At 48.6% G+C, this 25,878-nt stretch overlaps 9 protein-coding genes across 9 annotated transcripts; 7 read left to right on the top strand and 2 right to left on the bottom strand.

Annotated features, from left to right (window-relative positions):
• Positions 1–651: 651 nt before the first annotated feature.
• Positions 652–3,827, bottom strand: N7519_009643 (uncharacterized protein; the record flags this gene model as incomplete). The annotated part of the gene is made up of 2 exons (XM_057296416.1): positions 652–3,708; positions 3,810–3,827. 2 exons carry the CDS (start codon positions 3,825–3,827, stop codon positions 652–654), a joined length of 3,075 nt encoding a protein of 1,024 aa, XP_057144298.1.
• Positions 3,828–7,226: 3,399 nt separating this feature from the next.
• Positions 7,227–9,962, top strand: N7519_009644 (putative AAA family ATPase GCN20; the record flags this gene model as incomplete). The annotated part of the gene is made up of 8 exons (XM_057296417.1): positions 7,227–7,379; positions 7,446–8,168; positions 8,235–8,315; positions 8,368–8,671; positions 8,724–8,897; positions 8,947–9,033; positions 9,087–9,555; positions 9,611–9,962. 8 exons carry the CDS (start codon positions 7,227–7,229, stop codon positions 9,960–9,962), a joined length of 2,343 nt encoding a protein of 780 aa, XP_057144299.1.
• Positions 9,963–10,371: 409 nt separating this feature from the next.
• N7519_009645 (putative MFS myo-inositol transporter) lies at positions 10,372–12,213 on the top strand (the record flags this gene model as incomplete). The annotated part of the gene is made up of 3 exons (XM_057296418.1): positions 10,372–10,562; positions 10,639–10,935; positions 10,995–12,213. The coding sequence occupies 3 exons, from the start codon at positions 10,372–10,374 to the stop codon at positions 12,211–12,213; spliced, it is 1,707 nt and encodes a 568-aa protein (XP_057144300.1).
• Positions 12,214–12,828: 615 nt separating this feature from the next.
• N7519_009646 (uncharacterized protein) lies at positions 12,829–14,150 on the top strand (the record flags this gene model as incomplete). The annotated part of the gene is made up of 4 exons (XM_057296419.1): positions 12,829–13,176; positions 13,238–13,538; positions 13,601–13,692; positions 13,779–14,150. 4 exons carry the CDS (start codon positions 12,829–12,831, stop codon positions 14,148–14,150), a joined length of 1,113 nt encoding a protein of 370 aa, XP_057144301.1.
• A 268-nt stretch (positions 14,151–14,418) lies between these two features.
• Positions 14,419–15,700, bottom strand: sec13 (GTPase-activating protein SEC13; the record flags this gene model as incomplete). Its single annotated transcript, XM_057296420.1, has 6 exons — positions 14,419–14,743; positions 14,809–15,218; positions 15,290–15,320; positions 15,383–15,498; positions 15,582–15,626; positions 15,698–15,700. 6 exons carry the CDS (start codon positions 15,698–15,700, stop codon positions 14,419–14,421), a joined length of 930 nt encoding a protein of 309 aa, XP_057144302.1.
• A 265-nt stretch (positions 15,701–15,965) lies between these two features.
• pex20 lies at positions 15,966–17,230 on the top strand (the record flags this gene model as incomplete). The annotated part of the gene is made up of 3 exons (XM_057296421.1): positions 15,966–16,138; positions 16,194–17,006; positions 17,111–17,230. Exons 1-3 carry the CDS (start codon positions 16,025–16,027, stop codon positions 17,228–17,230), a joined length of 1,047 nt encoding a protein of 348 aa, XP_057144303.1. The 5' UTR covers positions 15,966–16,024.
• A 630-nt stretch (positions 17,231–17,860) lies between these two features.
• On the top strand, positions 17,861–18,463 carry N7519_009649 (uncharacterized protein; the record flags this gene model as incomplete). The annotated part of the gene is made up of 1 exon (XM_057296422.1): positions 17,861–18,463. The coding sequence occupies one exon, from the start codon at positions 17,861–17,863 to the stop codon at positions 18,461–18,463; it is 603 nt and encodes a 200-aa protein (XP_057144304.1).
• A 2,660-nt stretch (positions 18,464–21,123) lies between these two features.
• Positions 21,124–22,402, top strand: N7519_009650 (polysaccharide lyase family 1 protein; the record flags this gene model as incomplete). The annotated part of the gene is made up of 3 exons (XM_057296423.1): positions 21,124–21,696; positions 21,754–21,922; positions 21,993–22,402. 3 exons carry the CDS (start codon positions 21,124–21,126, stop codon positions 22,400–22,402), a joined length of 1,152 nt encoding a protein of 383 aa, XP_057144305.1.
• Positions 22,403–24,006: 1,604 nt separating this feature from the next.
• N7519_009651 (uncharacterized protein) lies at positions 24,007–25,042 on the top strand (the record flags this gene model as incomplete). The annotated part of the gene is made up of 2 exons (XM_057296424.1): positions 24,007–24,239; positions 24,298–25,042. The coding sequence occupies 2 exons, from the start codon at positions 24,007–24,009 to the stop codon at positions 25,040–25,042; spliced, it is 978 nt and encodes a 325-aa protein (XP_057144306.1).
• Between the last annotated feature and the right edge of the window lie 836 nt (positions 25,043–25,878).

Genomic DNA, 25,878 nt, shown 5'->3' on the forward strand with positions numbered 1-25,878 from the left:
CGCTAAGATCATTTTCGTTTAATCTGGATAATATGAAGATTACAGGTTGGGTTCATTTCTGTATTAGACTTAGACACAGGATGGCAAGTTCATAGAATTGCCCTCCAGGGCTTGGCCCCGGGTTAATCATCACATCTGGGGTTCATTGCTTTTCATTTTGCCTGGTATGGGGGTCTTCATTTGAAAACATCATCAGAGGACAGATCGTCCCCTTTGGAAGGAATCCTCCGTGATTAGTACAGCGCAATTAGGAAATATGAGCTGCGCAAATATGAAACATGGACGAAAGGAATGGGAAGATGACAGAAGAGAAAATGGAGGTCATGGGCCCCATGGGCACTCGTATGTGTGGGATGCACACATGAAAGGGAAAGGAAAAACCGTATTGTTGGCAATGTGCATGGGGGTAGAGTTGTACACGAGAATGAAAAGAAAGGTAATGGCGTTTTGCGTCAGATCGCACTGGAAAGAAATAGACGGAATCCTCCGAGATCGTGCAGGGAGTAAACATTAGGAAGGATGAAGAAGATGGTCATGCAAATGATCTTCAGGTGTTTTGGGGCTCATCTCATGGTTTGTGGTTGGCGGATAGAAGATAATGAGAGGGAGTGAGTATTGCGATGTGGTGGATGAAAAGAAATGAAAAGTTGATTAGGACATGTCAGCCAGCGCTGCCTCAAAGCTGGCAATATCATCGTGAGATGGTTTGTCGAAAATGCGTCGGAATGGCGGGTCTTGGAAATCCTGCGGGCTGGTTGCTACCCCGTCTGCTTTGCGAATAACTTCCTTCAACGCACGCGTCACCACACCCGCACGAACCACCAAATTTTTCAGAGAGGAAGTATCAAACGGAAGCTTCTTTGCACGTGATGCTAGTTCTAACCCATTAAAAGCTGAAGCGGGCTCTTGTTGGCGAGGCTGGAGGATATCAAGTACGGATTTGGACTTTGGGGAGTCTCTTGCAAGCTGAGCGAGGGGCAACGTGGGTTCGGCATTTTCACCACGGGGTATGTCCCATAAAACTTCGCTGTTTCGCTTTGACGACGCATTAAGGCCGTCATCGTCAGATTCATCAAAACTGAAAGTGAGAGACTGTGGAGATCCTGGCGGCGAGCGACGCTCCTCTTCATCATCAATGGTAGCAAGGTTCACGATCTGCTCCGCTTCTGCCCACAGTTCACTGGAAGGTCCGTTGACAACGCCTAGGACGTTTGCTTGATGCCGAAGGCGTTTCAATTCCTCCACCAGCAGCGTCAGTTCTTGAACCTGCCCAAACTGGCCACGAAGACTTGCTTGACGCTCTAGAATTGCCTTGGGAACAGTCATGCTCTGGCGACTGATATCAGGTTCAACAAGCGGGTTGTTTTCGGCGACAGGTGTGTCCTCCGACTCGTCAAAGTCAAAATCACTATCCCAATCTTCACTGACACCCTTACTGCCCAAGCCCCAAGTACCAAACTTGCCGGAAGTTTGACGCGACTCGTTGATGGGAAGCTCACTAGCGACTGGGACACTCTGGCTCCTGAGATGGACGGTGGATGGTGCTTTCCGGCAAACAGCCCGACTGCTTCTATCAATAACGCCCTCGTGCTTCCCCTGCATGGTCCTAGGACGTGTCCCAGAGTCCGAAGTTTCACGGTTAGGGTGCGTTTGTTCAGACCAGTCAAAGATGTTTGTCTTTTTGTTGATATCCGAATCCAACTCGTCCATAAACGATCCAGGCATATCATTATCTGCACCAACACGCGACTCGGGCTCCTCAGCAAATTTCGCCAATGAACGGGTCAAAGAAGATGGAAAACAATCACGATCATCGCTCGGAAGCGCTCCAATCATGCTGAGAGCATCATCGTCAGGAATAGACGGTTTCTCAACCATCGATGTTTGAACCAAAGGAGGGGGCGACAGAAGCGGGTCAGTGAACAATTGGGGATCCTTGTCCAAAGACCGGGCGGCGAAGGAACCCCGCGGAAGGAGAGACTCCAAGGTCGTGGCTTCTTCATTCACCAAGCTCGTACCTGCTTTGTCAAACATTGTCTCAATTCGCAGCCCCTTCGCTCCACTGCGATTGGTCTCACGTGTGCGGACAGAGTCCCAATAGTCCGACATCATGTCTGTCTCATATCCATCGCTCGATGTAAACACTCGCGTGGCATCGGAGCCAATGATGGTTGAAGCCGGATCGGAACCCGAAATCGAAAATCCCTTGGGACGGCGGCGAAGAGAACCATAAGTTTGACCAGGACGAGATGCTTGCTGCCAGGCTGACAGGGCGACCGCATCCGAGGTCATTTGGCGTGAACCGGCTCGAGATCCCAAGCCAACGTTATAGTCCTGCGATACCGATCGGGGACCAACTTGAGACCGTCTTTCCAAAGCCGAATCAGCCCAACCAGGTTGCGAAATGGGATAAGGAGCGCGAAACACGCTAGGATCAGTAATGTTGCGCCGCGGTTCGGGCTCCGGGGAACTCGGAATAGCGACATTCTTTTCTTCCTGGGAGAGTTCCGAAGGAGGGACTGAGAAGGTCCTCCCTTTCACTCGCTTCAGTGAGCCGCCGCGAACGAGTCCCATAATCGGTGTCCCGTGCGCGGTAACTGTGTTTGCCATGACAATTTTCGGCTCAATTTTCGGCTCAACATCGTTGACCGAGTATGACTGCCTATGGCCAGATCTTTCTGCTGGCTGTTCCGGGGCGACTGGCTGCTTGGGCCCAAGCTCAGAGGGGGCCGTTTGGAACGGATTGTGGAATTCAATTGGAGTATGAGGCACTGATCTGTCATCCCGGGGTGCAGCAGTCGTGGGTGAGATCACATTAGCCATAACCAACGCAGGAAGAGCGCCCTGGTCAGACACAATCTGGCGTACGCTCTGAACCTTCGGGGCAGTGGAGGTCGAGAATCTGCGCGAAAGTCTCTCTGCTAATTTGCCGGCCTTGGGAACGAAGAACGGCGTCCAACGCTTCTGTTTATCGAGCTCGAATTCCTCGATCGTTGGACCTTCGACAGGATCCTTCGGAAAATACGTCTCGAAATCGGGTGTTAAGGGTGTCCGGAGGATCATCGACTCCGACCTCTGGTGACTAGTGGCGGGCCTGCGCAGCGCAGCCGGCGATGGTCCACAGATGGGGTTCAGGGTGAGAGCATACGTATTTGTATGCTGCGAAGTCGGTCGCTTAACCAATTTGTTGGCAGGTTTTCGCTGACGGGGCGAGTGGGAAATGAGTGGACTTGTTGACCCATTGAACGAGGGCGTTGCTGGGCTACTTGCGGTCGGGGTTTCAGCTGGGAAGGAGGCCATCGACAGCCGTCGCAGCCAACCGGTGGATGGCCGCCGGGTATGTGTTCCGACCGACGAGTCTGTCGACTCATGTTCCGGAATTTGCAGAGGTGGATTTGTGAGTGTTTGACCCCGACGGCGCCGTCGCGCACCGCTGAACGACAAGGGCGCTTTTGACAGATCTGATCCTTGGCTTCCCTGAGAGCTTTCCTCTTCCTTTGCGGCAAGCCACTCGGCGGCCGGACTTCGAGATGGAATGGCGGTCTTCGGCCGGGCAACATCCGCCGTCGGTTCAGTGTTGATAGAGAGCGGCTCGGGGATACCTTGAGCGTGAGTCTTCCGTCGAAAGAGGCTAGGCCTTTGAGTCCGTTCTGCGCGACCGAGCGCGAGGCCGGTAGGAGCTATTCCGACAGTGCTTAGTGCACAGAGCTAGAAGCGCAGTCAGTGAAGGTTCCGAAGCGACCCGTCCGCCGTTCTGCAAGCACTTCCGGGTCTCGTTTTCCAATTCTATATTGACTTGGAAGGCTTACAGTTGAGATGTGATCCATATTCAGAGGACGCCGTGAAGGATGTCAAGCACCCCGACGATCAGCTCCAGGTTGACAAGCTCCGTGAATGACATTCCAGATGGATGCAAAATACGGAAGAGTATCGAGCAAATTGAAAATGGGAAAGATGGAAGTGCGGATTGCGCGGTCGGATGCGAGGGAAAGGTGCTGCGCTGCCTCACCTAGGCCGCGATTGACGGTCAAGACAAAGCGATAAAAGGAAAAAAAAAGAAAAAGAGTGAATGGGAAACGCCGAGCAAAGCCTCCGAGAAAACTAAGATGCCTCTACCCCCTGGGAGGCCGAGTGAAGGAGAGCACCAGATGAAGTGGATGTGACCCGGGGAAATCAACAACAGACGGGGATTATCAGCTCCCGCCCTGCGCACGCTAGGAGCAACTCCAATAACTCCCCCTCGTTGGATCCTTTTTGGATTTATTTGATATTATGTCAATTATGGAGTACATCGATGTACTTGGAAGTTGGCATTCATTTCAAGGTTCAAAATTGGTGGGAAAAAGCTAGCAAGATTATGCCTTGATCAAAACAAAACACTAACATTCATAGGCTTGCATTGTCCCGAGAGAAATACCCCGATTTGCACTTCTACGACAGAGCAGCACGAAACGGTACTAGCTCTTGTGCACGATCCTGCGGGTGTTATTGCAAATGCAGAATGCAGCCGAGAAGAGGATTAGGCGCCAAGTTGGCAGACATCCCTTGCGGCTCACATTTGCATTGGCGTCATCGTCCAGAACTTTTCAAACCGGAGAAGTCCGCTTCTGAGTGGCCCTATATGTTGTAAAGAGCAGGGAAAGAAGTCAAAAAGGGCCCCCAAAAGCCATGCGATCCAGAATTCCCCACATATCTGGTTTTTGGCTGGCTGAGATCGCGTCTTTGGGCCCCTGAGACTAGGATCGTTAGTAAGATCGTGAAATGGCCGATCGGTGTCCACTGGTGTATCCTATCTAGGTATGAACTGTTGGGTGTTCTCCTGTGGTGAACCATGGTTCAGCAATATTAACATTTGAATGGATGCCTCGGTTTCATTGGGATATCCATGATATCCATGATATCCACTGTGAAAGCAGTTAAGCTGTCATCTTGTACTCTGTACATACTACTCCGTATGGATACAAAGTTGGGTGTTCTTTTCCCAGATCTACTTTCAACTAACTTGACTCTTCTAGAATGGAATATCATCCGATAAAGAATTGACTCGAAAAGAAGCACTGCGAGGCTCAATGTAAGGGCTCCAGCAAGTATCCTGTACCTTAAAAAGTGTTATATTGAAGAACGTGATGACTTCAAAAAAGTTGGGAGTTGACCTGTTCGATGCGTAAATTAACCCGATATAGTACCCGGAGCTATTGTTTCTTGTTGACATCGTCATATACAATATAACACTCCACTCTGTTCCGCTATTTCCCACTCTTTTTCCACTTTGCAAATGAAAAAGGAACCCTCGTGGGTCGTGAACCACAGTTCATCACTCTGAATTCCTGCTTCCTGCTTCTTGCTTTTGCTGGCAGTTAGTTAACCGTCGATAGCGTATCAAAGAGTGGGGGGAAGAAGCACCTCGTGTTTCAAGTGCTTGAAAATTTTTATTTGAGATTTTCTTTTTTTTTTTTTAACCTAAAAAGTCAGTCCAGGCCGATCCCTACATAAGACCCGAAGTTATAGCGATCGGCATATCCAATCATTCAGTTTGGAAGGTCAATATATGGAACTTCGATGGGGTACAATATACGGAGTACTCCGTTCGATACAGTTCCTTGGTCGTCTTCTATGTGTCCCGTGTGAACTGTTCATACCTATATTGTAGCTAACTACAACACATAATTATATGAACCAATACTTTTGTGTTTCTTCTCTGCCATCACCCGTTATATCGGTGTTGGCTGCAGTGGCCTGCAGACCGGAACAAGATATTCCCTGCACTGTTGGATGACCTTGAAATGTTTCGAATGGTTTCTTGACTATCCATAAAAAGGAATCACATAATAAACAAAGGTACGATTCGACCTTGACTCTGAAGTTGAACTGTTGGCCTTTCGAATTCCGGCAGATTTGCCCAGTACGCCCGTGCTTTGCAATTTCCGACTTCTGCGTGAATTGTGGAAATTACACATGTACTTTTTGAACTTCTTCCAGCCTCCGAGCTGGTATAACTTCATCAACCAGTCCATGATTAACCAGTACCTTTGTGCTTTTCGAATTTCATTTTACTGGTCAAATGCAACTTCTCCCAACATAAAACCGCCTATGAAACTGCCTATGAAACACCTGCAGTCTAACAAAACCATCCATGGATCTAATTTAGGTAATTTAGTCAGAGTCCAGTTGTTGATGCAGAATATCATAGTCAGGCCACATCTTTCACGTCACCGTCCATGTCTACCGCTATTACCTGCACGGAGTAGCCGAAACATCTCTAGACCAGACGGTCAGATCTGGGTCTTGCTTATTCTTTATCGCAAAGCCTCGTATTGCTTATCAACCCATGACCGGGGAGACGGCAGGAGCTGAGGTCGATCATTATGCTACGTCTACTCCGTACTTTATCTGCCCAAGGGTTTCCCACTGGGATTGTGTGACATTCGGTTGATCTGATGCTTGTTTCCCGCAAGTCTATCACAAACGCCAATGTGATTCAGAATTTGACCATCTGCGTTCAATCAACTAGTCGGCTGGGAACCTGCTGAAGTGAGGTTAATTCACCTCAGCAACCTCTCTTTCGCAATGGCTCCGATTCGAATTTCCGATGGTTTTGACTGAATAACTCACACTCTGTATGCACCAATTTGGCGTATGCCATATGGAGGATAGTCATAGGTAGGTGAATGGATGTCCTCACATAATACCAATCGCTAACACTGTACCTTGCCAAAATATCTTAATACTGAAGGAATTTGATACCGAAAACTGTGTCATAAAGAAATAGTATCTCAATGCTACGCCTGCTCGCTATGTAAGGTAGACGGATGTCTTGTCTTCAACTTCATGCAGAGACTGGCAATACACAGCCAGTCAACTTCCTTCGATACCACTTTTGCTTAATAAATAATTGTAAACAGCTTAATTTGGGAGTCAATTACTTTTAAAGCAAAGCTATGGTCATATAGTTCGGTGTTGACGTTGCAGAAATCGCTTAACTATATTGTGGTATAGTAGCCGCAAATATTTGGGAAAGAATAATCACCTAGCTACCTCTCGTTCATTTTGGCGTCCTCAACAGCGCAGGACCGAAGTTTACATTAATTGACATTCAACGTCTGTCACAGAATTTGTAACATTGAAGCTTCCAACCTTGGAAGGTCACTAGAGTTGATAAAATGATAAACACCTGTGTCACGTGACCTTATCGATAACGCACACCCAAAAATCCGCCACTATTCACGATGGGGACATCAATTCGAGAACTCCACAAATTCTTGACGTCGAAGCTTCCTGAACCTCGGTGTGACGCACGTCCTCTTGAGCCTGGCAAGATGGAGTCTGAACTCCAGTCCCAGATCCCTGGTCTCGACCACATCATCACCGAATACTCAGTGGTACGTAGCTCCGCACATATGCGCGGTGGAGGATTGTGAGTCCATTGAAGCTGACTATTTGACCAGGGTTACCTGACCCACGCCGCAAACCTCTATGTTGACGATGCCTGTGCCGAGTCCCCCTTGACAGAGGCCGCCGAATCCGTGACCGAGCTCCTAGTCTCCGCTTCGGGAGATTTCTCCCCGCAAAACTACGAAGCGATCGGCAACTTAGTTACGAGGTTCATCACCACGCTGAGCTCCTCCGATGGCGACCCAGAGCGGAGGCAAATGCCCTTCAAGGCCAAGAAACTTGAACAGACCATCAATGTCGGCGCGCAGCGGAACATGTCTTCTACACTGGGTCTGACTGGAAACACAGTCGACTTGGAATCCGCCAATGCTAGAAAGATGGAGTCCAAGGTGGACAAGAAGAAGCTTGAGAAGGCCGAGCGCAAGATTCGCGCCAAGCAGGACAAGAAGTCCATGAAGAATGTCACCTACGAGGCTTCCCGTCTGCTCAACCAGCCTGATGAGGCTATGTCCTACGAAGAGTTCTTCATGGCTGTCAACCCTCTTCAAATGGGCTCGGACTCTCAGGCCAAGAGTAAGGACATTAAGTTGGATAACATCGATATCTCGATCAGTGGCCTGCGCATTCTGACAGATGCTGCGTTCACACTCGCTTATGGTCGTCGTTACGGTCTTGTTGGTCAAAACGGTATCGGTAAATCTACACTTTTGCGTGCTCTCAGTCGCAGAGAAATCCCGATTCCGACCCACGTTTCTATTCTTCATGTTGAGCAAGAGGTATGTTCAAATTCAAGCTCGGTTTCTGTTTCTCTTACTGACTTTTGGGTTTCTTTTTTACCATAGATTACTGGTGACGATACACCAGCTTTACAAGCAGTGTTGGATGCCGATGTGTGGCGGAAACATCTTCTCTCAGAACAAGCGGTTAGTCCAGTCACAAGATATCACGGCGGCATATTCACTAACGTCCATATAGAAAATTTCGGAACAGCTGGCGGCCATCGAAGAAGAAAGATCCTCATTGGCGGATACTTCGAAGGATGCCGCTAGACTCGACGAGCAACGAGAGGGCCTGGATATCACATTGAGTGATATTTACGGAAAGCTCTCAGAAATGGAGTCTGACAAGGCCGAATCCCGTGCGGCCAGTATCTTGGCTGGTCTTGGTTTCTCCCAAGAGCGCCAGCAGTACGCCACCAAGACCTTCTCCGGAGGTTGGAGAATGCGTTTGTCTCTCGCACGAGCTCTATTCTGCGAGCCAGATTTGCTTTTGCTTGACGGTATGGAGCACTGGTCTCTTTATTCCACACGCAGCCTACTGACATTCCACAGAACCGTCTAACATGTTGGATGTTCCGTCAATTACTTTCCTTTCCAACTACCTTCAAAGTTACCCTAGCACAGTCCTTGTGGTTTCTCACGATCGTGCATTCTTGAACGAAGTCGCCACGGATATTATCCACCAGCACTCCGAGAGGTTGGATTACTACAGAGGTGCTAACTTCGGTAAGTTACACGAAACCCCAAGACTATAAATGGCTCTAACAACTTGTAGAATCTTTCTATGCAACCAAGGAGGAGCGCCGGAAGACTGCTAAACGCGAATACGAGAAGCAAATGGGCGAGAGAGCACACTTGCAAGGTTTGTCACCCCTTCCATCTTATCATGGGGGCTGTGTTAACGATCATCATCAGCATTCATTGATAAGTTCCGATACAACGCCGCAAAGTCCTCTGAGGCACAGTCAAGAATCAAGAAGCTTGAGCGCATGCCGGTCCTTGAAGCTCCAGAGGCCGAGTACACCGTGCACTTCGCGTTCCCTGGAGTCGAGAAGCTTTCACCACCCATTGTCCAGATGTCCGATGTTTGCTTCGGCTACACCAAGGACAAGCCCCTTCTCAGGGATGTCGACCTGGATGTTCAACTTGATTCGCGTATTGGAATTGTCGGACCTAACGGTGCTGGTAAGACCACAGTTCTGAAACTACTCACCAACCAGCTTGAGCCAACAAGCGGTCTCATCTCCACAAACTCGAGACTGCGCATTGGGTTCTTTGCCCAGCATCACGTCGATGCTTTGGACATGACTACCAGTGCAGTCGGCTTCATGACCAAGACATACCCCGGTAAAACCGACGAAGAGTACCGACGACACCTGGGAGCGTAGGTTTATCCAAACCACCTGCATCTACTGCATTGACTAATTCTCATCTTATAGGTTTGGTATCACTGGTACAACCGGTCTCCAACGTATGGAACTGCTGTCTGGAGGTCAGAAATCTCGTGTTGCATTTGCTTGCTTGTCCTTGACCAATCCTCATATCCTTGTTCTTGACGAACCCTCCAATCACTTGGATATCGAGGGTATGGATGCCCTGTCGGATGCACTCCGGGTGTTCGAGGGTGGTGTGGTGATGGTTTCCCACGATGTGACCATGTTGCAGAATGTCTGCACCAGTCTCTGGGTTTGTGACGGCGGTACTGTTCACAAATTCGACGGCACCGTCAACGCCTACAAGAAGAAGATCGCCGCACAGGCTGATGCTGCCGGTGTTGTGGCTAAACACTAGGGTAGGAGGGCTACATGTACAGATTAATGCCACAAAAGCTATGAATATCCCGCATGAATCTACATTATGACCATTATTGTTATTTCTTGCAGTCTACATACACACGTAGTTTTCGCTCTGCCTGATAGGTGAGGCCTTTATTCGACTCCAGTGCGTATAACTAGACAGAGCAATTTCCACCAAGGTCATAATCTTCCAACCCTATCTCTTTCTTCTTCTCACCCTCCATCATTGCTTACAACGTACTGGACCACACCGGCGTGCGGAATCCGAGTTCCGCTTCGGGCTTTGAGTGGGTCTCCTTATCGGCTTATCGTGATCAACCCCGGACATCACTTTACTGTCTCAGATGCCCAGGGGATAAATTCCAGATGATACCTCAGGGCTAGAGCTGGAAGAGTCCGAAGATATGTCAGGTGCAGATGATCAAGACCAGTCAGGTCCTCATGCCCCTTTGCTCGCCTCATCCCGCCCCTCTTCAGACCATGATGACAATGAGCACGATGAGAGCTTGGCCTCTGAGCTGGAATACTCAGGAGGCTGGTTCATATGGGCGTTGACCTTCTCCGCTGGGATAAGTGGTCTACTATTTGGATATGAGTATGCTAGCTCCTACCACGCACGCCGTATTGCTCCATTGATCCTCCCATTCACTAACCATCGTCGGAACTTGTAGCACAGGTGTTATTTCGTCTACTTTGGTGACCATCGGGTCAGATCTTTCGGACCGGACATTGACAACACTCGATAAAAGCCTCATAACATCCTGTACCAGCCTATTTGCGTTGGTTGCGAGCCCGTTTACCGGGGTTCTGGCGGATAAGTTTGGCCGTCGGAAGGTCATACTTGGTGCAGATCTGTTGTTCGCACTTGGAGCTTTGGTACAGGCATTTACAAGCCAGGTTTGGGGTATGATTCTTGGGCGCAGCATTGTTGGTCTCGCTGTTGGTAGCGCGAGTGCGGTGACCCCATTGTAGGTTGGCTGTATCATGTTGTCGTGTTGTCATGTCAGGCGGGACTGAGAATCTTGAGCCGTGACAAAAACATGACCGTGGAAGGTCTGATGATTGTTAACATGCTGGGCAATCTCTTTAGGTATATCTCCGAGCTGGCTCCTTCACACGCAAGAGGCAGACTTGTCACGATCCTCAGTCTGTTCATCACCGGTGGCCAGGTGGTGGCATACATAGTCGGGTGGCTGTTTTCTAGTACAACTGGAGGCTGGCGATGGATTGTGGGAATTGGAGCATTGCCGGCCTTCTTCCAGCTTGCAATCCTTGCTCTGCTACCCGAGACGCCTCGATGGCTGGTCCAGGCTGGATTCGATGCCCAGGCGAAGACAGTGCTGATTAAGATCTATCAGGATTGCCCTGGACATGACCAGGTAGTGGATCGTGTTTTACGCAATATAAGTGGGGAAATTGCCCTAGAGGCATCAGAGATGGGACTCCAAGAGGCTTCGGAAATGGGTCCAACCAAGTCTCGTGGCACAAAGCCGCAGTGGTTACATGATACCATCCAACGGGGTCAGCAGTTGTTGCACGGTGGAAATAGAAGAGCATTGATCATAGCAATGATGCTCCAGGCGGTCCAGCAGCTCTGCGGCTTCAACAGCCTGATGTATTTTTCTGCAACCATCTTCTCCTCCCTTTCGTTCTCCTCGCCGACACTGACATCCCTTTCGGTGGCTATGACGAACTTTGTCTTCACACTGCTTGCATTTGTTCTGATTGACAAGATCGGTCGCCGGCGCATTCTCCTGTATTCAATCCCTGTCATGGTCGTTGCTCTGGTCGTCTGTGCTTTCTCGTTTTCGGCAGTGGACGACAAATGGAACTCACAACCTCCAACTGGCCACCAAGACAACCACGATAGCATTAGTCCTCTTGTGCCCCTTGCAATTCTGTCCTGTCTTACTGTCTATACTGCTGCATATGCCCTTGGACTCGGCAATGTCCCCTGGCAGCAGTCTGAACTTTTCCCTCTGAATGTGCGTTCCCTGGGGTCAGGACTGGCCACTGCAACCAACTGGGGATCAAACTTTATCATCGGTCTTACTTTCCTACCTATGATGGAATGGATCTCACCCTCATGGACTTTTGCTCTCTATGCATTTGTCTGTGTGGTTGGGTGGGTTGCTGTATGGGCAATTTACCCTGAGATGAGTGGGCTTAGCCTCGAGGAGGTTAAGGGTCTGCTGGCAGATGGTTGGGGAGTGACTGAAAGCCTACAGCGACGTCATCTCTCATGACATATATAGCATGTGAAAGAGAACCTACATGTATCAACATTGGGGGCATGTCCTCCATTTGGTCTTATGAAGAGGTACATTCAAACAGTTCTTAATCTCTTTATGTCTGCGTTTGTTCTTTTGTTACATGTAAGGTCAATCTCAAAGTAACATATGTTCCAATTTGGCCAAGCAAACGAACAATAGCCCTATTAATTGAAACTGATGATTGTATAGCGCATTGAGTAATCATTCACTTTAAGGACATGTGAATGCGCACATCGAACATTTATCGCGTTTTATTCGCTCTTCGCACTTACATTTGCTGCCTCAAATCTTCCGTAGCACATGCAGTGAGTCCCACGCTTTAGAACGAACGCTCTTCAGACTATGCAATTGCATACTGAATACTATACCACAAGCACAGATATGTCGCACAACAACGCCCTACAGTTCGCTCCAACTGCCATGCAAGGAACTCGAAGCTGGCTGCTTGAGCTTCCAACTGAGGCAAGTATATATCTGTACATCTACATTGCAGCCATTGATATTTGAGATCAACAGATTCTCCAGGATATTGCATGCTGTCTCCCTAATGATCGTGATGTTCTCCATCTCTCCCAGTCTTGCAAAGAGATGTGGGAAAAGGTCTTCAATTCGGAGTCGGCCATCTGGAGAGATCGCTTTGGTAAACACTACGACATTGCTCCGGGAAGACGCTCTAGGGAGTTGAAGATTGAATACCAGATCCGCGCCATTGTATTGAGCCCTCCGATCCAATTTAAAGAGGAGGAAGACGCCCGTCAATACCTCTGGATGGAAGTCATGCAGACTATGCTCGAGGAGTGTCTGAAGCTACCCGTCGGTTCTGGAGCGACCTCAAAGACCCTGCAACGTATACATGAGACCCTCAAAGGGGTAGATTTCCTGAGCGAGTTTAGAAAGGGACGAACTTCCTCGCCGCTTTTTTATGCTCTCCAGCTTGTACGCGCGTTTCGTCGAACGATGAACTGGAGACATATTCACTGATCTTTCCTATACACAGTGCCTAAGTTCATTTGCTCTCGATCCAACCATCACCGAACCCTGTCGTCGAACCGACTACGACATCAAACAAGTCTACTCATATGCAGACGAGGTGGGCGAGGCATTCATCGACCACGATAACCTTGATCTCGCTAAGCTGCTGAACTTGCGCAATTTCTGGCAACGTCACTTGCTGAATGCTGCCGAGCTTACCTTCCAAGAATCCTTTTCTGGGCTGCCTGCGGATATGAAACCTAAGGTGCGAAAGGATATTCCAGCCGAGGCATCCCGACTAAGCCCATCGTGGCTTGGATACTACTGTGAGTCCACCAATAGAACGAAATCTAACCATGACCCCAAGCTGACATTAGTGTTCGATCAGCGTGTATACATCCGCTATCAGACCTGGAAAAGGCCAACCAGCGCCAGACATGCGCTGATCTTGAGACACACGGTGACGGAATCGACATAATGGTAAGTAGAAGGCGAGTGGTTTGGAAGGCTATACCACCATGCTAACAAATTGTGAGACTCTTGACCTCCAACCCTCCTCCGAACAGTTCTGGCCCGCGCAATGCAGCAAGATCATCCCTCCCGCTGGTGGGGTCGATACTGAGCGGGTATATTTTGACGGCAAACAGAGATCCTATGATGCCCCCCATGAGGCAGGAAACCCTGTGTTCGGGTTCACCGAAGAGATTGCTGTCCCCCATGGTGGATTTGAGGGATGGACGCGGGTCTGTTTTACCATCGTCGAAGCGGATGAGGATGATGATGAAGAGGAACCGCCTTCCTCTGCCGTGATGGATGGCGAGGGCTGGATTCATGGCTACGAGGCTGTCATAGTACCAGGCGGGCGCATGATGCTGGGACGGTGGGTGGATATGAAGGAGCCAGATGCCAGAGGGCCATTCATCTTTTGGGACGTGTGACGGCCACGTCCAATGTCTTCTACGCTTTTCGTTTGCTTTTCTTTTCTGTCTTTATTTGCTTCAGTTTTGACTTTATTTTTCTGGGAGCTGGCCGGTGGACGAAATAGGGAACGAAATAGATCAAGCTCGCCCAAAGCACTGGAAATTGACGTAGGATTCCCAGCCTAGTGGAGCAGTATTTATGGTAACAAGCAATGTAGCTTTTGGTTAGAAGGAATATTATGCGTTGAGGAAGGGAATAAATGACACATCGAAATTGAAGCAACCACTACTCTTCGATATCCTTGACCTTCTCCCACTCACCCTTGAGGTTCTCCTTCCACAAACTGACCTTGTTATCACCTCCGCTGACGGCAAGGATGTTGCCGCTGAGACTCCAGCTAACGCGCCACAGAACAGTGTCAAATTCCAGTGTTTGGCTGGACCACTGGCCCGGGTTGGAAGCATCAGAGGTCCAGATGCGAACGGTCTTGTCTTGCGCGGCGGAGGCGATGTAGGACTTGGAGAGGATGCTCGGAGACCAGGCCACATCACGGACCCAGTCGGAGTGTCCCTCGAGGGTCTGAGTGAGGTTGTAAGATTTGGACTCCGCGCTAAAGGGCATTGAGTCAGTTCACGTCATAGCTGTATGTTTGGCATGTTTTATCAGTGGACATACTTATAATCCCAGATCTTGACCAGGTTGTCGCTGCCACCGGTAACAAACCGGCGCTGTTGGCCGGGTCCAGGGTTAGAGCTGATGAGGCTACCAGCAAAGGCCGCGGGGGCCCAGCTGATAGAGTTGACGCCCATTCCGTGGGCATGGAAGGTCTGGTGGGTCCAGTTGTTGTCACGGAACTCGAGCACGCTAACGTGGCCGTCGGAAGAAGCGCAGGCAAGAAGACATCCGCTCTCATGGGGAGCCCAGGAGACCATGTTCACGGAGGCCGTGTGAAGGGAGAAATCGAAGACCTTGGTCCATGTGCTACCACCGGAGGGCGAGGTCGCATTCTGGGGTTGTTCCCGCCAGATCAGAACCTTGCCGTCGTAGGAAGATGAGGCTAGAATTGTCCCAAATTTCGGGTGCGCCTAGGTCGAGAGAATCGCATGGTCAGTCAGATTGCGCGCTACCATGGCTGATGTTTTGGGGTATCACTCACCCATGCGACACACCACACAGCGCCCTCGTGGCTATCAAATAACTATGTCAGTGACCAAATATCCAGCTGCACACACAAACAAGACCAGCTTACCCCTTCAGCGTCTCGACTAGTCGGTGTGATTCTCCCTCAATCTCAAAGATCTTTATCGTTTTGTCGGATGAACATGTGGCCAACCGGCGGCCGTAATAGTCCAAGCCAGCATCGTGCTATATTCAACGTAACTCAGTTAGCTCGCGTACATTGTCTAACCACATAGACCACCATTGCAGGTTCGTATAGTAGCACATACAATCATCTCTTCGTGCCCGGAATTCGAGATCACCTGAGGGGTCGCCTGAAGGTTTGAAGCTGTTAGCGATGGGATTGTGAAACAAGCTCAAATCCATGTAGCCGAATAACAATTACCATGTTGGATTAAATAAAGCAAACAATAAAATTGACAGCTGTGGAAGCGCGGGGAGTCGGAGTAGCTCTCTCCCTTTCAGCCAAACAACCTGGCCCTTCCCGTATCTTATCGTGTGTTTAGCTCAGTCACGTTACCTGGATCTATGCACGTGATGAGCCTCGGCCGTCGGCAACCCCACGGCAGGCGTGGCGTGGCCAGAGTCTCTTCTGAAGTTCTACATCTTTCATTTCTATTATTGCTGTAATTTGTGCTAGCAGCTGATTACAAGACGAAAAATTGCACCACTACACTTCTCGCTCGGTTTTGGTCGATCTAAGCAGGTCATTATGGGTGATGCGCTGTGCGGGCCGTCGAATGCCCTCCAGAACTTCCAGAAGCATACATCTGTTGATCGGACCCTTCAGCAAGACCGGTTGACTTCACGTCAATCGCCTGTCCAGGTTGGTAGCGCTTCTGAATTTACGTCATTCCATTCATGCTAAATGTATACTGTAGGGTTTCCGCTCTCAGAACCCTCAAGAAGGACTACTCGACCCGGAGTTCGCCGCATTCGAAGGCAATCTTGCCGGCCCTGCGTTGCCCAACTTGCAACATCCCGCCCATTTTGGAGCACCATCACAACATGCCGCGGTACACCACCCAGCTGCACACGGTGCAGGCAACGCAAGTTGGGCATCGGACTTCCAGAACTTACAGATCTCGGGGCCCTCACACCCTGTATCGCAACTACAAAGACCAAATGTCGCACCAGCAGCGGCGCATGGGGGTTGGCACGCTGAATTCATGGCTCAACAACAAGGGCCTATGCCCCAAGCCCAGCAAACCCCGCAAATGCATGGTGCCTATCAACCATCTTTTACGCCAAGCTACCAGATGTATGGCTCCTCCATGAATCAGATGCAGCCCTTGCAGGGTATGCAGACCGAGCAACAACAACACACGCAGCAGTTTGACGAATCCGCTTTTGAGGCTGCCTTTGATCAGGCCCGGGCAGATATGGAGTTGCAAGGAGTCGATGTTGCTCAGCAAGATAACCAGGAGCACTTGCAGGAGACCAACAAAGTCGACATTTCCGAGCCGGCCACCCAAGAGCAGATTCGTCTCGGATCGGATCTTATTCCCCAGAGTGATAAGCAGAACCCAGAAACACAGAGTCGAGATGCAGATGAACTTGCACGGACAGCAGGGCAACTGCTCGACAGCGTGCGCAATGAACAGAGCGAAAAGTTCCAACAAAGCAATTTCCTGGCTTTGATGCGCCGGATTCGGGATCGCGAGGTGGAAGTTGAAGGAGATGATTTCCGCGAAGTCAGTACCAACCCGTAACGGTTTGGATGTCGGACGCGACAGAAACACCGGTATAACTCGGGCAATCTACAAGGGCTGTTGTCCTCGCTAATAACTATTTGCAGACGGCGCAATCTCTTCACCCAGGTGGGCGATACTACCCGGGCCAACCCCACCCAGACCTCCCTGGTTCCGATATCCTGTCTAGCAGTAAGGAGCCAAGCAACCCTACCGGTAGGGTCTGATGCCCTGCGCCCATGAAAGACCAGCCAATAGCCTGACCAGACATGCCCACTTCCCAGATGGTGTAGGCATCAGCAGAGATTTCCGACCGACCGAAGAAGGAACATCCGATCATCTGGGATCCAGTTCATTTGCGTATGGTGACACAAACGCACTCTATGAAGGACTGCTCCACGGTCAGGGGCTTGTGGACCGGCGCAGCGTTCCGATTTGCTTTTTGGGAAGAGAATTGGAGGCGCATTTTCTACACTAGCGAAACTGTGGCACTGAATGTTGAGGTACCTTGTCAATTACGGCCGTACCTACTATGGCTTAGGTACCTGGTACCTGGTACATAGTTTCCTTCTTTTCTATTGATACCCCATGAACAATAGCAATCACGTGATCTCTATTGAGAACAATAGAAGTCCATTCAAGGATCCCAATTAGGCAAGTCAATGGCCCATAACGGTCTCTGATTGGCTGTCTATTGATTGTCTATTGATTGTTTCTTTCCTATTGTTTGCGCCCATTCAAACGAAATGAACAAACACTGGACCTTAAATACCCCGACAACCCGTTGCACTTCTCTTCTTCACTCCGTCATATCACTACAAACGCTATTAAAAAAAAATAACATATTCTCATTCACAATGATGCCTCCATCAGACTCTTTGCGACACCACCTGCATAAGCTTGCCGAAGTCCGGGCAAGTCGCAATACTTCTTCTATATCTACCTCTACACCTACTTCTACTTCCACTCCAGGCACAGCTCCACCCCCATACACATTGTCTGTTACCAGACCCAGCGGCACCACTATCATGAGCGTCGACCAGGACGATATGGACGACCCATGGGCTTCCCCAATCAATATTTACATCGACAACTCAATCACCGTGACTGGTGATGAAAACACCATCATGGTGTCGTCTCCTGGAATGGATTCTCCCACTGATCCAACTCACCAGGAGGCCCCTCGCCTGAGTTCCATCGCTGCTGTCATCATCGCTGCGCTGAACCGCGCAAATGCTCTCCACGATGATATGGGTTACCCCCGGCCTGTCAATATCCGCGCTCTCGCGGGCATTCGGGTAAATGGCCGAAATAACAGCATTTGTGTTGGACGAGAGATCAACAAGTCTCAGAATGAGACTGCCGACGTCGGAGTTAGAGAAAGCAACGGTCACAAGCGGCGCGCCAGCTCGGTTCGTACTCTACTCCGCAAAAAGATCTTCAAGAAGTTTAAACACTGACTAGCTTGGTTAATGCAGGAGCCTGTGGGTGCCCCTTCGGCTCAGCGTTCTCGTCCATTTTAGAGAGGGCCTATGAGTTGTTCTGTGAGAAGCTGAATGTCCCGCTATTTTTGCTTTCAATCCTCTCAGAATGTGATTACTTTTTGCTTCCGATTCTCTTAGATTGTCATCACTTTTTCCTTTCAGTTTGCTTGCTGTGGGCTGTGGGTTGATACCCTAGTCTTATGAATCCTCTGTACATTAGATGGCTATTCTGTATCTTTTCATTTATCATGATTAATGCTTCTTACTTTACAATATGAAAGCGACGAATGTAGCTTTGAACCAGAGAAACTTGGCACCTGGGGCCAGCGCTTGTGTTCATGTACTGAATCAGCCAGATATGTAACTAGTAGTTTCTTTAGCTCCTGGTTCTCAAGCATCTTTGACTCTTAAATTATATCGTAGGTCGACTGTGCACTTCGATACTCCTCGCTCGTCCTATTACTCTCCAAAGGCCTACGGGAGTAGAAATAAGGTTGTTCCGGTTGGAGAATCCAAATCCTCCTCGACCACGAAGGCTACGCATAGGAATCTCGGATATTTGTGACAATTTGAACACCTACAAGTATGAATTTCATTCTTATAATAACTGCCAATAGCTCTGACTATGTATGGCACTTGATCCATCTTCTATAACAATCACATAAGTGGACTTTCTGTCCATGGGTGTAAACGTTGCGTGGATTAGCTCTCTACTTAGGTCGATCAGATTCTCTGGTTTTTCGAAGTCTCAGAGGCTAGCGGTGTAGAAACCCCAGTGTATCACTGAAGCTCTCCCCAGCGAGATCTCCCAATAACAAGAGCAATTCGAAGCTGAATACGGAATATGGACAACATATCCGTATAGATGCATGTGATATGCTGGATCGCATTGACTTATTGGCATGATTACAATATCGCTATTATTACCATTTAGCGTTCAGAGTGGAAATCCACCTTGCTATGGGAAAACTTAGCAAGTGGCAACCTTGAATTGCTTGACAATTAAGCTGCAAAGTAGATTCATTTCGTTTATCCATGTCGTGATTTGACCTACATACTACATAAGGTCTCAATTGAATAGCTTGGTGGCCCAGTTGAAGCTCGGCTTCAATATGTAACCTAGGGGTTATTGAATGAATTATATAAGGTCAGCCTGTCCAGCTGTATCAAAAACTCATATGAGACATGGTGATACGAAGTGGTGCCTGGATTTCAATCGAATGCTTGTTCCATCATTTTACTTTAAACTCGAACAGATTAAGTATCTAGCATAATGGAATCAAAGCACAAGACCATGCGTGTATTACAACTCCTTTAATCATTACCTATGACAAACGAACATCACCATCACGACTAACCTCCTAATCCTGGTATGCCATTGAGCTTTCAGTGATCCATGGAAGGAAGTACTGTCATCATCAGGAACTAATCACGGAGCGCTGCAGATCTCTTACGTTATGATCTGATAGCATGCGCTATGTCCTAAAATCCGCGTATCCTGGTGTTTCAAGTAGACGAACTGACATCTTGATCTTCATACTTTTAATTCAGTCAAGTATCTAGTATATACGGAGTACTCCGCACGGAATACGGAGTACACAAACTAGGAAAATTTCCGGAAAATGTAAAATCGGCAGTGGTTTCTTCTTTCCGAAGTATTGTGTTGGCACTCTGTACTACGGAGTACAACATACGCATTTGAAGGTCCCTGCAAGAATGGTTCGTAGGGGGTAAGAGACGATGTGCCTACCAGCCTAATCCGAGACAAAGGATTGTACCCTAGCCAGTTGACAGGCGTAGATACCTGTACTCCGTACTCCGTATGCCTTTTAGAGTTGGTCTGAAGGGGTTTAAGACCGTAGCCCACGTGGCTCAATATGGAGTACTCCGTCGCTCTGCTGATGAAGTACGGAGAAGAGTCCCAGACCTAGACCTCGGGAGATAGTTCCCAAATTACATATATATGTCTCCTATGCTACTCCGTAGTTCATCCATATGTTGTAGCCGATATTGATCACTCTCTTTCCACCTTTGCTCCACTTAAATATTTTATCCGCTACAGTAGACGGGCGTGAGCAGATATATATCGTCTTTTACCCCTGCAGATCACTCCTATAATGACCACTACTCCGTGCGGAAAACGGAGTATTCCGTGGATGAAGCTTCCTAAATTTCCGAAATTTCCCCTGTGGGGCCAGCATTTAATATATGCAGATGAGGAACACTGGAGACGTTCGTGCCCTTAGAACACCAGAATAGGCTAAATTTAGGACAAAGCATCCTGCTATATTATTATTGAATAAATTATTAATTATGAATACGGAGTAGATATGTACTTACTCCTTACTGGACGTGGGATTCAATTACTACGGAAGAAGACTTTACTCCGTAGCTGTATGGAAGTCCATTGACAGCCCCACATAAAAACAATTGAAGGATCGGTTTCACATAGACATTTCCCATCAACACATGTGAGACAACTTCGATAATGTCTCGACAAAAGGCCACAGCTTGGCAAGAGGCATAAGAAGTCCCAATGACCCTAGTAAATTTGAATTATTTTCCCTATCTAGCAGAACCATTTTCGCCAGCCATCTTCATAGTCATTGCCGCAACTGCAGGCTTCTGAATCCAATATGAAGTTCAGCTTTGGTTTACTATTCGCCGCTGTGGCAGTTGCAAGCAGCCCAGCCAAGAGAGCCGATGCGGTTTCAGTTACGGGCTCGCCTCCAGGATTTGCATACGGAGTTACGGGAGGTGGTGATGCGACGCCAGTTTATCCAACCGATGTCAAACATCTAATCGAACTTCTGGGTTCTGAGGATCCTCAGGTCATCATTATCGACAAGACATTCGATTTCATCGGAACGGAAGGGACAACCAAGGGAACCATCTGCAAGGCATATGGTTCCTTTGAGGATGGTTGCCAGTCCACGATAGATGCATTCGGAAAAGGATGCGACGGTAAACCGTCCGAGCAGTACGAGTGGGATACTGCTGGAACCACAGGAATCAGCGTTCACTCAGACAAGACGATCATCGGAGTCGGAAACAAGGGCGTACTCCTCGGCAAAGGGCTGAGAATAGTCCGTGCCTCCAACATCATTGTACAGAACATCATGATCACCAACCTCAACCCACAACTTGTCTGGGGTGGCGATGCTATCACGCTCTCTGGCACTTCGAAGGTCTGGATTGACCATGTTACGGTTAGTCAAACTCTCCATGACAACTCCTTTACTGAATTCTAACTGGATTCTAACTAGACTCAATACACTGGCCGTGTACACTATGTCTTTGGCCAAGAAGCCAACGCTCATGTCACTATCTCCAACAGCTTCATGAATGGCGCAACTAACTTCTCTACTTCGTGCGACGGACAAAACTACTGGGGATTGGAGCTTGTCGGAGCCGACGACCAGATCACATTTGCAAGTAAGTGCTTCAAATCATGCTTTCTTGATATAAATATGTACGCAACTCGAAGATACTAATCGTCCGTTAGACAACTACGTGTACCGCACATCCGGCCGCAGCCCTGCACTGAGCGGTAAGACGCTCTTCCATGCCGTCAACAGTGTGTGGGAAAACAACAGCGGCCACGCCATTGAGGGCACCGACGACGGCCAAGGTCTCTTCGAAGGTTGTGTCTTCAACAATGTCACCCAAATCGTCGGAGATTTCGTCGGTCAACTCTTTAGCTCGCCGAGTGCTACTGCCAACAAAGCATGCGCCGACTACCTTAAGAGGGATTGCGTGACTAATATCCAAACAAACAATGGGGATCAGTTTACGAACGCCGATACTAAGTTCTTCTCTAATTTCGCCGGCCTCAACATTGCAACTGCAAGTGCAGCTTCGGCGGCCCAGGCAAGCGTCCCAACCAATGCTGGAAACACACTTCAGAATGCCTAATCCTGAGAAAGCGCGGTGAATTCTTAGAGAAGAGGGGAAGCAGGAGAGGTTGATATGATTTTGTATATATCGGACTTAGAAAAGAAGAAAGGAGAGACTATTACTTTACTATGCAGTTCTGGGAACAAATGCCCCTTCAGAACTGACCCTGTCAATCAATTCTTTTCTTCTTCCTTTGAACGTTCTATTTCCATCTTATGAACAACTTCTTTCACTATATAACTGAGGATTCTGAGAAGCAGGAAGAATTGCATCAAATTCATTGGCAAATTTGTCGAAGAAGCTCGGCGCCATATGGAGTTCTTCGGTCGCGTTGACCCTGGTGACTGCTTTCCTGCTAGTTCCCTCACAATGAAGCTAAAGCTTCTATACCCAAGAACTGTGCTGTGTGTACGAAATTTACAGAATAGGATATCCAAATCTACCTCTTGAATGATAAAAACATGCTACTGCTGAATTGTAGAGAAAACCATGGGCATGACATTTTGCATGGCTCAACGCACTTCTTTTTCTGAATTTAGTGAAGAAGCGGGGGGTAAGCAACATCCATACAGGAAGACCTCACTGACCTTAGACACTATTCAAAAACTACTACGGAGTACATAGGTCATATCTACATTGACAGACCCATAGATCTCTCTCCGAAGAATGAGCAACTTGGGAGTTCTGGAATGTGGCCCAGCCGCCTCACCCATGAACCACCACCCTTCCAAACCCCATAGCTATCATATTCAATTACAGAGCATCAACTCGGGGGTCGTTTCCATCTCATGGTCTAAACCGTACTGGACATAGGTGATATAAGCATAAGCATATTGACACAAGATATATCACAATACAAAGGGAAAGATAGGGAGCCGAGGTTCTAGCAATGATACATCGCATTCCTAACCTTAATGACGCCATTGGGGCTCTTTTGGGGTGGATCCATGCCATGCTTACGCGAGATTCTTTGATCTTCCTGCTCACGAGTCAGGTAACATCAAGAAATACCCTGGATCTGACTAGAACTATGTGTTCATATACGTACTCAGGTGTAGGTCTACATGATAGACGGCTCATGTAATATCCATGGGAGAAGATAGTTTTCTCAATCTAAGAGTATGAGGAAGGCAGTGGGTACGCCAAAACAAAATTATATCAAGTCCAACAGACAGACAACTGGGTTATCAAAGCTTGAGAACAACTTGACAATACCCTCACCTCGGCATTCTAGGTACAAGTCCTGTGTCCATTGGCCGCAAAGTCCATGGATACTTCACCCGGATAAAAGTACCCAGCTGCATGTTCCCAGTTCGAGCTATAGGAATTGACATTCTTGAAACTCGAGGATTCAGTCAGCCGATGAACATACCTCTTGAGTGTTTTTGTTTTCAAAGTGCCGGATTGGCTAATGGCTCCTGCCAGCGATGTAACTTAGCCTACTTGCTAATGTATATAACTGCGCATGTTCGCCATTAATTCCCAAACCATCGACATCACACTCTTTCAATCGTCGGTTTCTATAGGGGCTCGACGTAGTCCCAGTTGTTTTTCATCATTATATTTTATTTTTTTACCTGAACTGTTATAATCAATCTAATTTTATGATATTTAATTCGACGATGTATTACGCAAGACTCGCCGCTCTTTCGGCCGTCCTGCTGCAGGTGCTCCCTACCCTTACAGCTCCTGCCCCCGGTGGCTCTGGTAATCCCGGCGAGTGGAGTCAGGATGGGTTCTGGGGTTCTCCCCATGGAGACAGCGCGGGCATAGGTCCAGGAGGGTTTGATAACAGCCACTGTGGCCACAATGCCAACGGCAACAATGTCGGATCGACTGTCACTGTGACTGATTGGTTAGTTGACCACTAGGCTTGATGCGAGAAGCCAATTAGCTAACGATAAGCTCTTTAGTCCGGCTACCCCGACTGCCACCGTGACTGTTACTATTGACGGCGATGGCAACGGTTCAGCCACTGTCACCGAAACGATCAGTGCCTGCACAGCAACTGTAACTACCGGAGACGACGGCCGTTCCGCATCAACCACCACCGAGACGGAAACTGTGATCTCCACGATTAGTTCGTGCACCGCCACGACCACCGACATCACCACTTTGACGGAGGACGGTCCCACGGTGACGACCACTGTCACAACGCCCGGCCCAGTCTCAACTACGACCGAATTTGTCGGCACCTCGACCGTCACCGAGCCCGGCGTGACCGAGTATGAGACAGTCACCAATACCATCACTCATACCGACACAAGCACTGTTACCAATAATCAGGTCGTGACCTCCACCGTGACTTCGACAGACACCCAGACACTCCAGGTCACTACCACAGTGACTGCGGACGACTGCTCCAACACCGGCACCTCCGACGGTCTTGACTATGGAAGCTGTTCGGACCCGACGATCAATTGGTTGTATGGTCTTGATGGCCGCACCGAGTACTCGTATACCACCGATAACCAGGATGACTTCCCCTTCGGCTCGTCGCCTACTATCGATTCACCGGCTGACCTGATATGCAACCGTTTGCGTAGCCCGTGCAATGCTCCTCAGGCTACGATTGACCAGTGCTATGCGGCTGAGAGCGCTGTTGCCTCTCTGAGTGGACAGGAGGCTGCCGATACTTGGAACGACTTGATGACATAGATTGCTTCACTTCGGAGTTCCAGACCATTGTTGGTATAGTTCTGGTAAATCCGAGACAGGCGGGACTGCAGAGGGACCCCTGCTAGGTTAAAGGATAGGCCTGGAAGTGGAGGGCACCGAGGCCGCAGAAATATAGAGGTGTGATGCTAGATGCAGTGTCAGATGTCCGCATATGTTCTGGAAATAGAAGAAGATCATTCTTGCCTTGGCCAAATCCCGATCTAGGCGGTTTCGGGTACGAGCCGAGAAACAATGCGTGTGTGTACCCAAGTAGCAGGCTGCCTTCGACTCTTAGTGTACGAGATGACAGCTCAGGGGTGGGAGGAGGATGTCAAGGAGAAAGATTTGTAGCTTTTACCTTACAGCAAAGTGCTGGTTTCCGGCATCCAGTCTGACAAAATGATACATTATATTCAAGGAACTGTTAAATTGCTAAGTCTAGAATGTGCACGAATGTTCTTCATGAGAACTTATGAGGAAACAATTCCAGCAGTTAATATTGACAGAGGGTTAAGATTAAAGTAAGGTTGAGCGTAAACTTAAGTCTAAATCTTCGAGCTACCCGAACCAGGTTGCAATGTAAGATTGAATGATTGACTTAGTGTAAAGATGATTTCGATAATTCCTAAATTGATAAGGTAGATGGAATAAGCCAAATACATATATCCTACATATGTACACATGGACACATGGACACCCCTAACAGGAGGTTCGGCGCTCCTCCCCGATATCGCCTACTTCCTCTTCTGGGCACACCTTGGCTTTCACTTTGGTCATTTCCTTTAGGCTCCAACCTATAATGGCTGAACACCCCCATAAGTACAGAAGGCAAGACA

The sequence above is a fragment of the Penicillium mononematosum genome, assembly GCF_028829835.1.
Source record: "Penicillium mononematosum strain IBT 11891 chromosome Unknown utg000005l:1.0-9366267.0:1.0-9372171.0, whole genome shotgun sequence".
Taxonomy (NCBI): domain Eukaryota; kingdom Fungi; phylum Ascomycota; class Eurotiomycetes; order Eurotiales; family Aspergillaceae; genus Penicillium; species Penicillium mononematosum.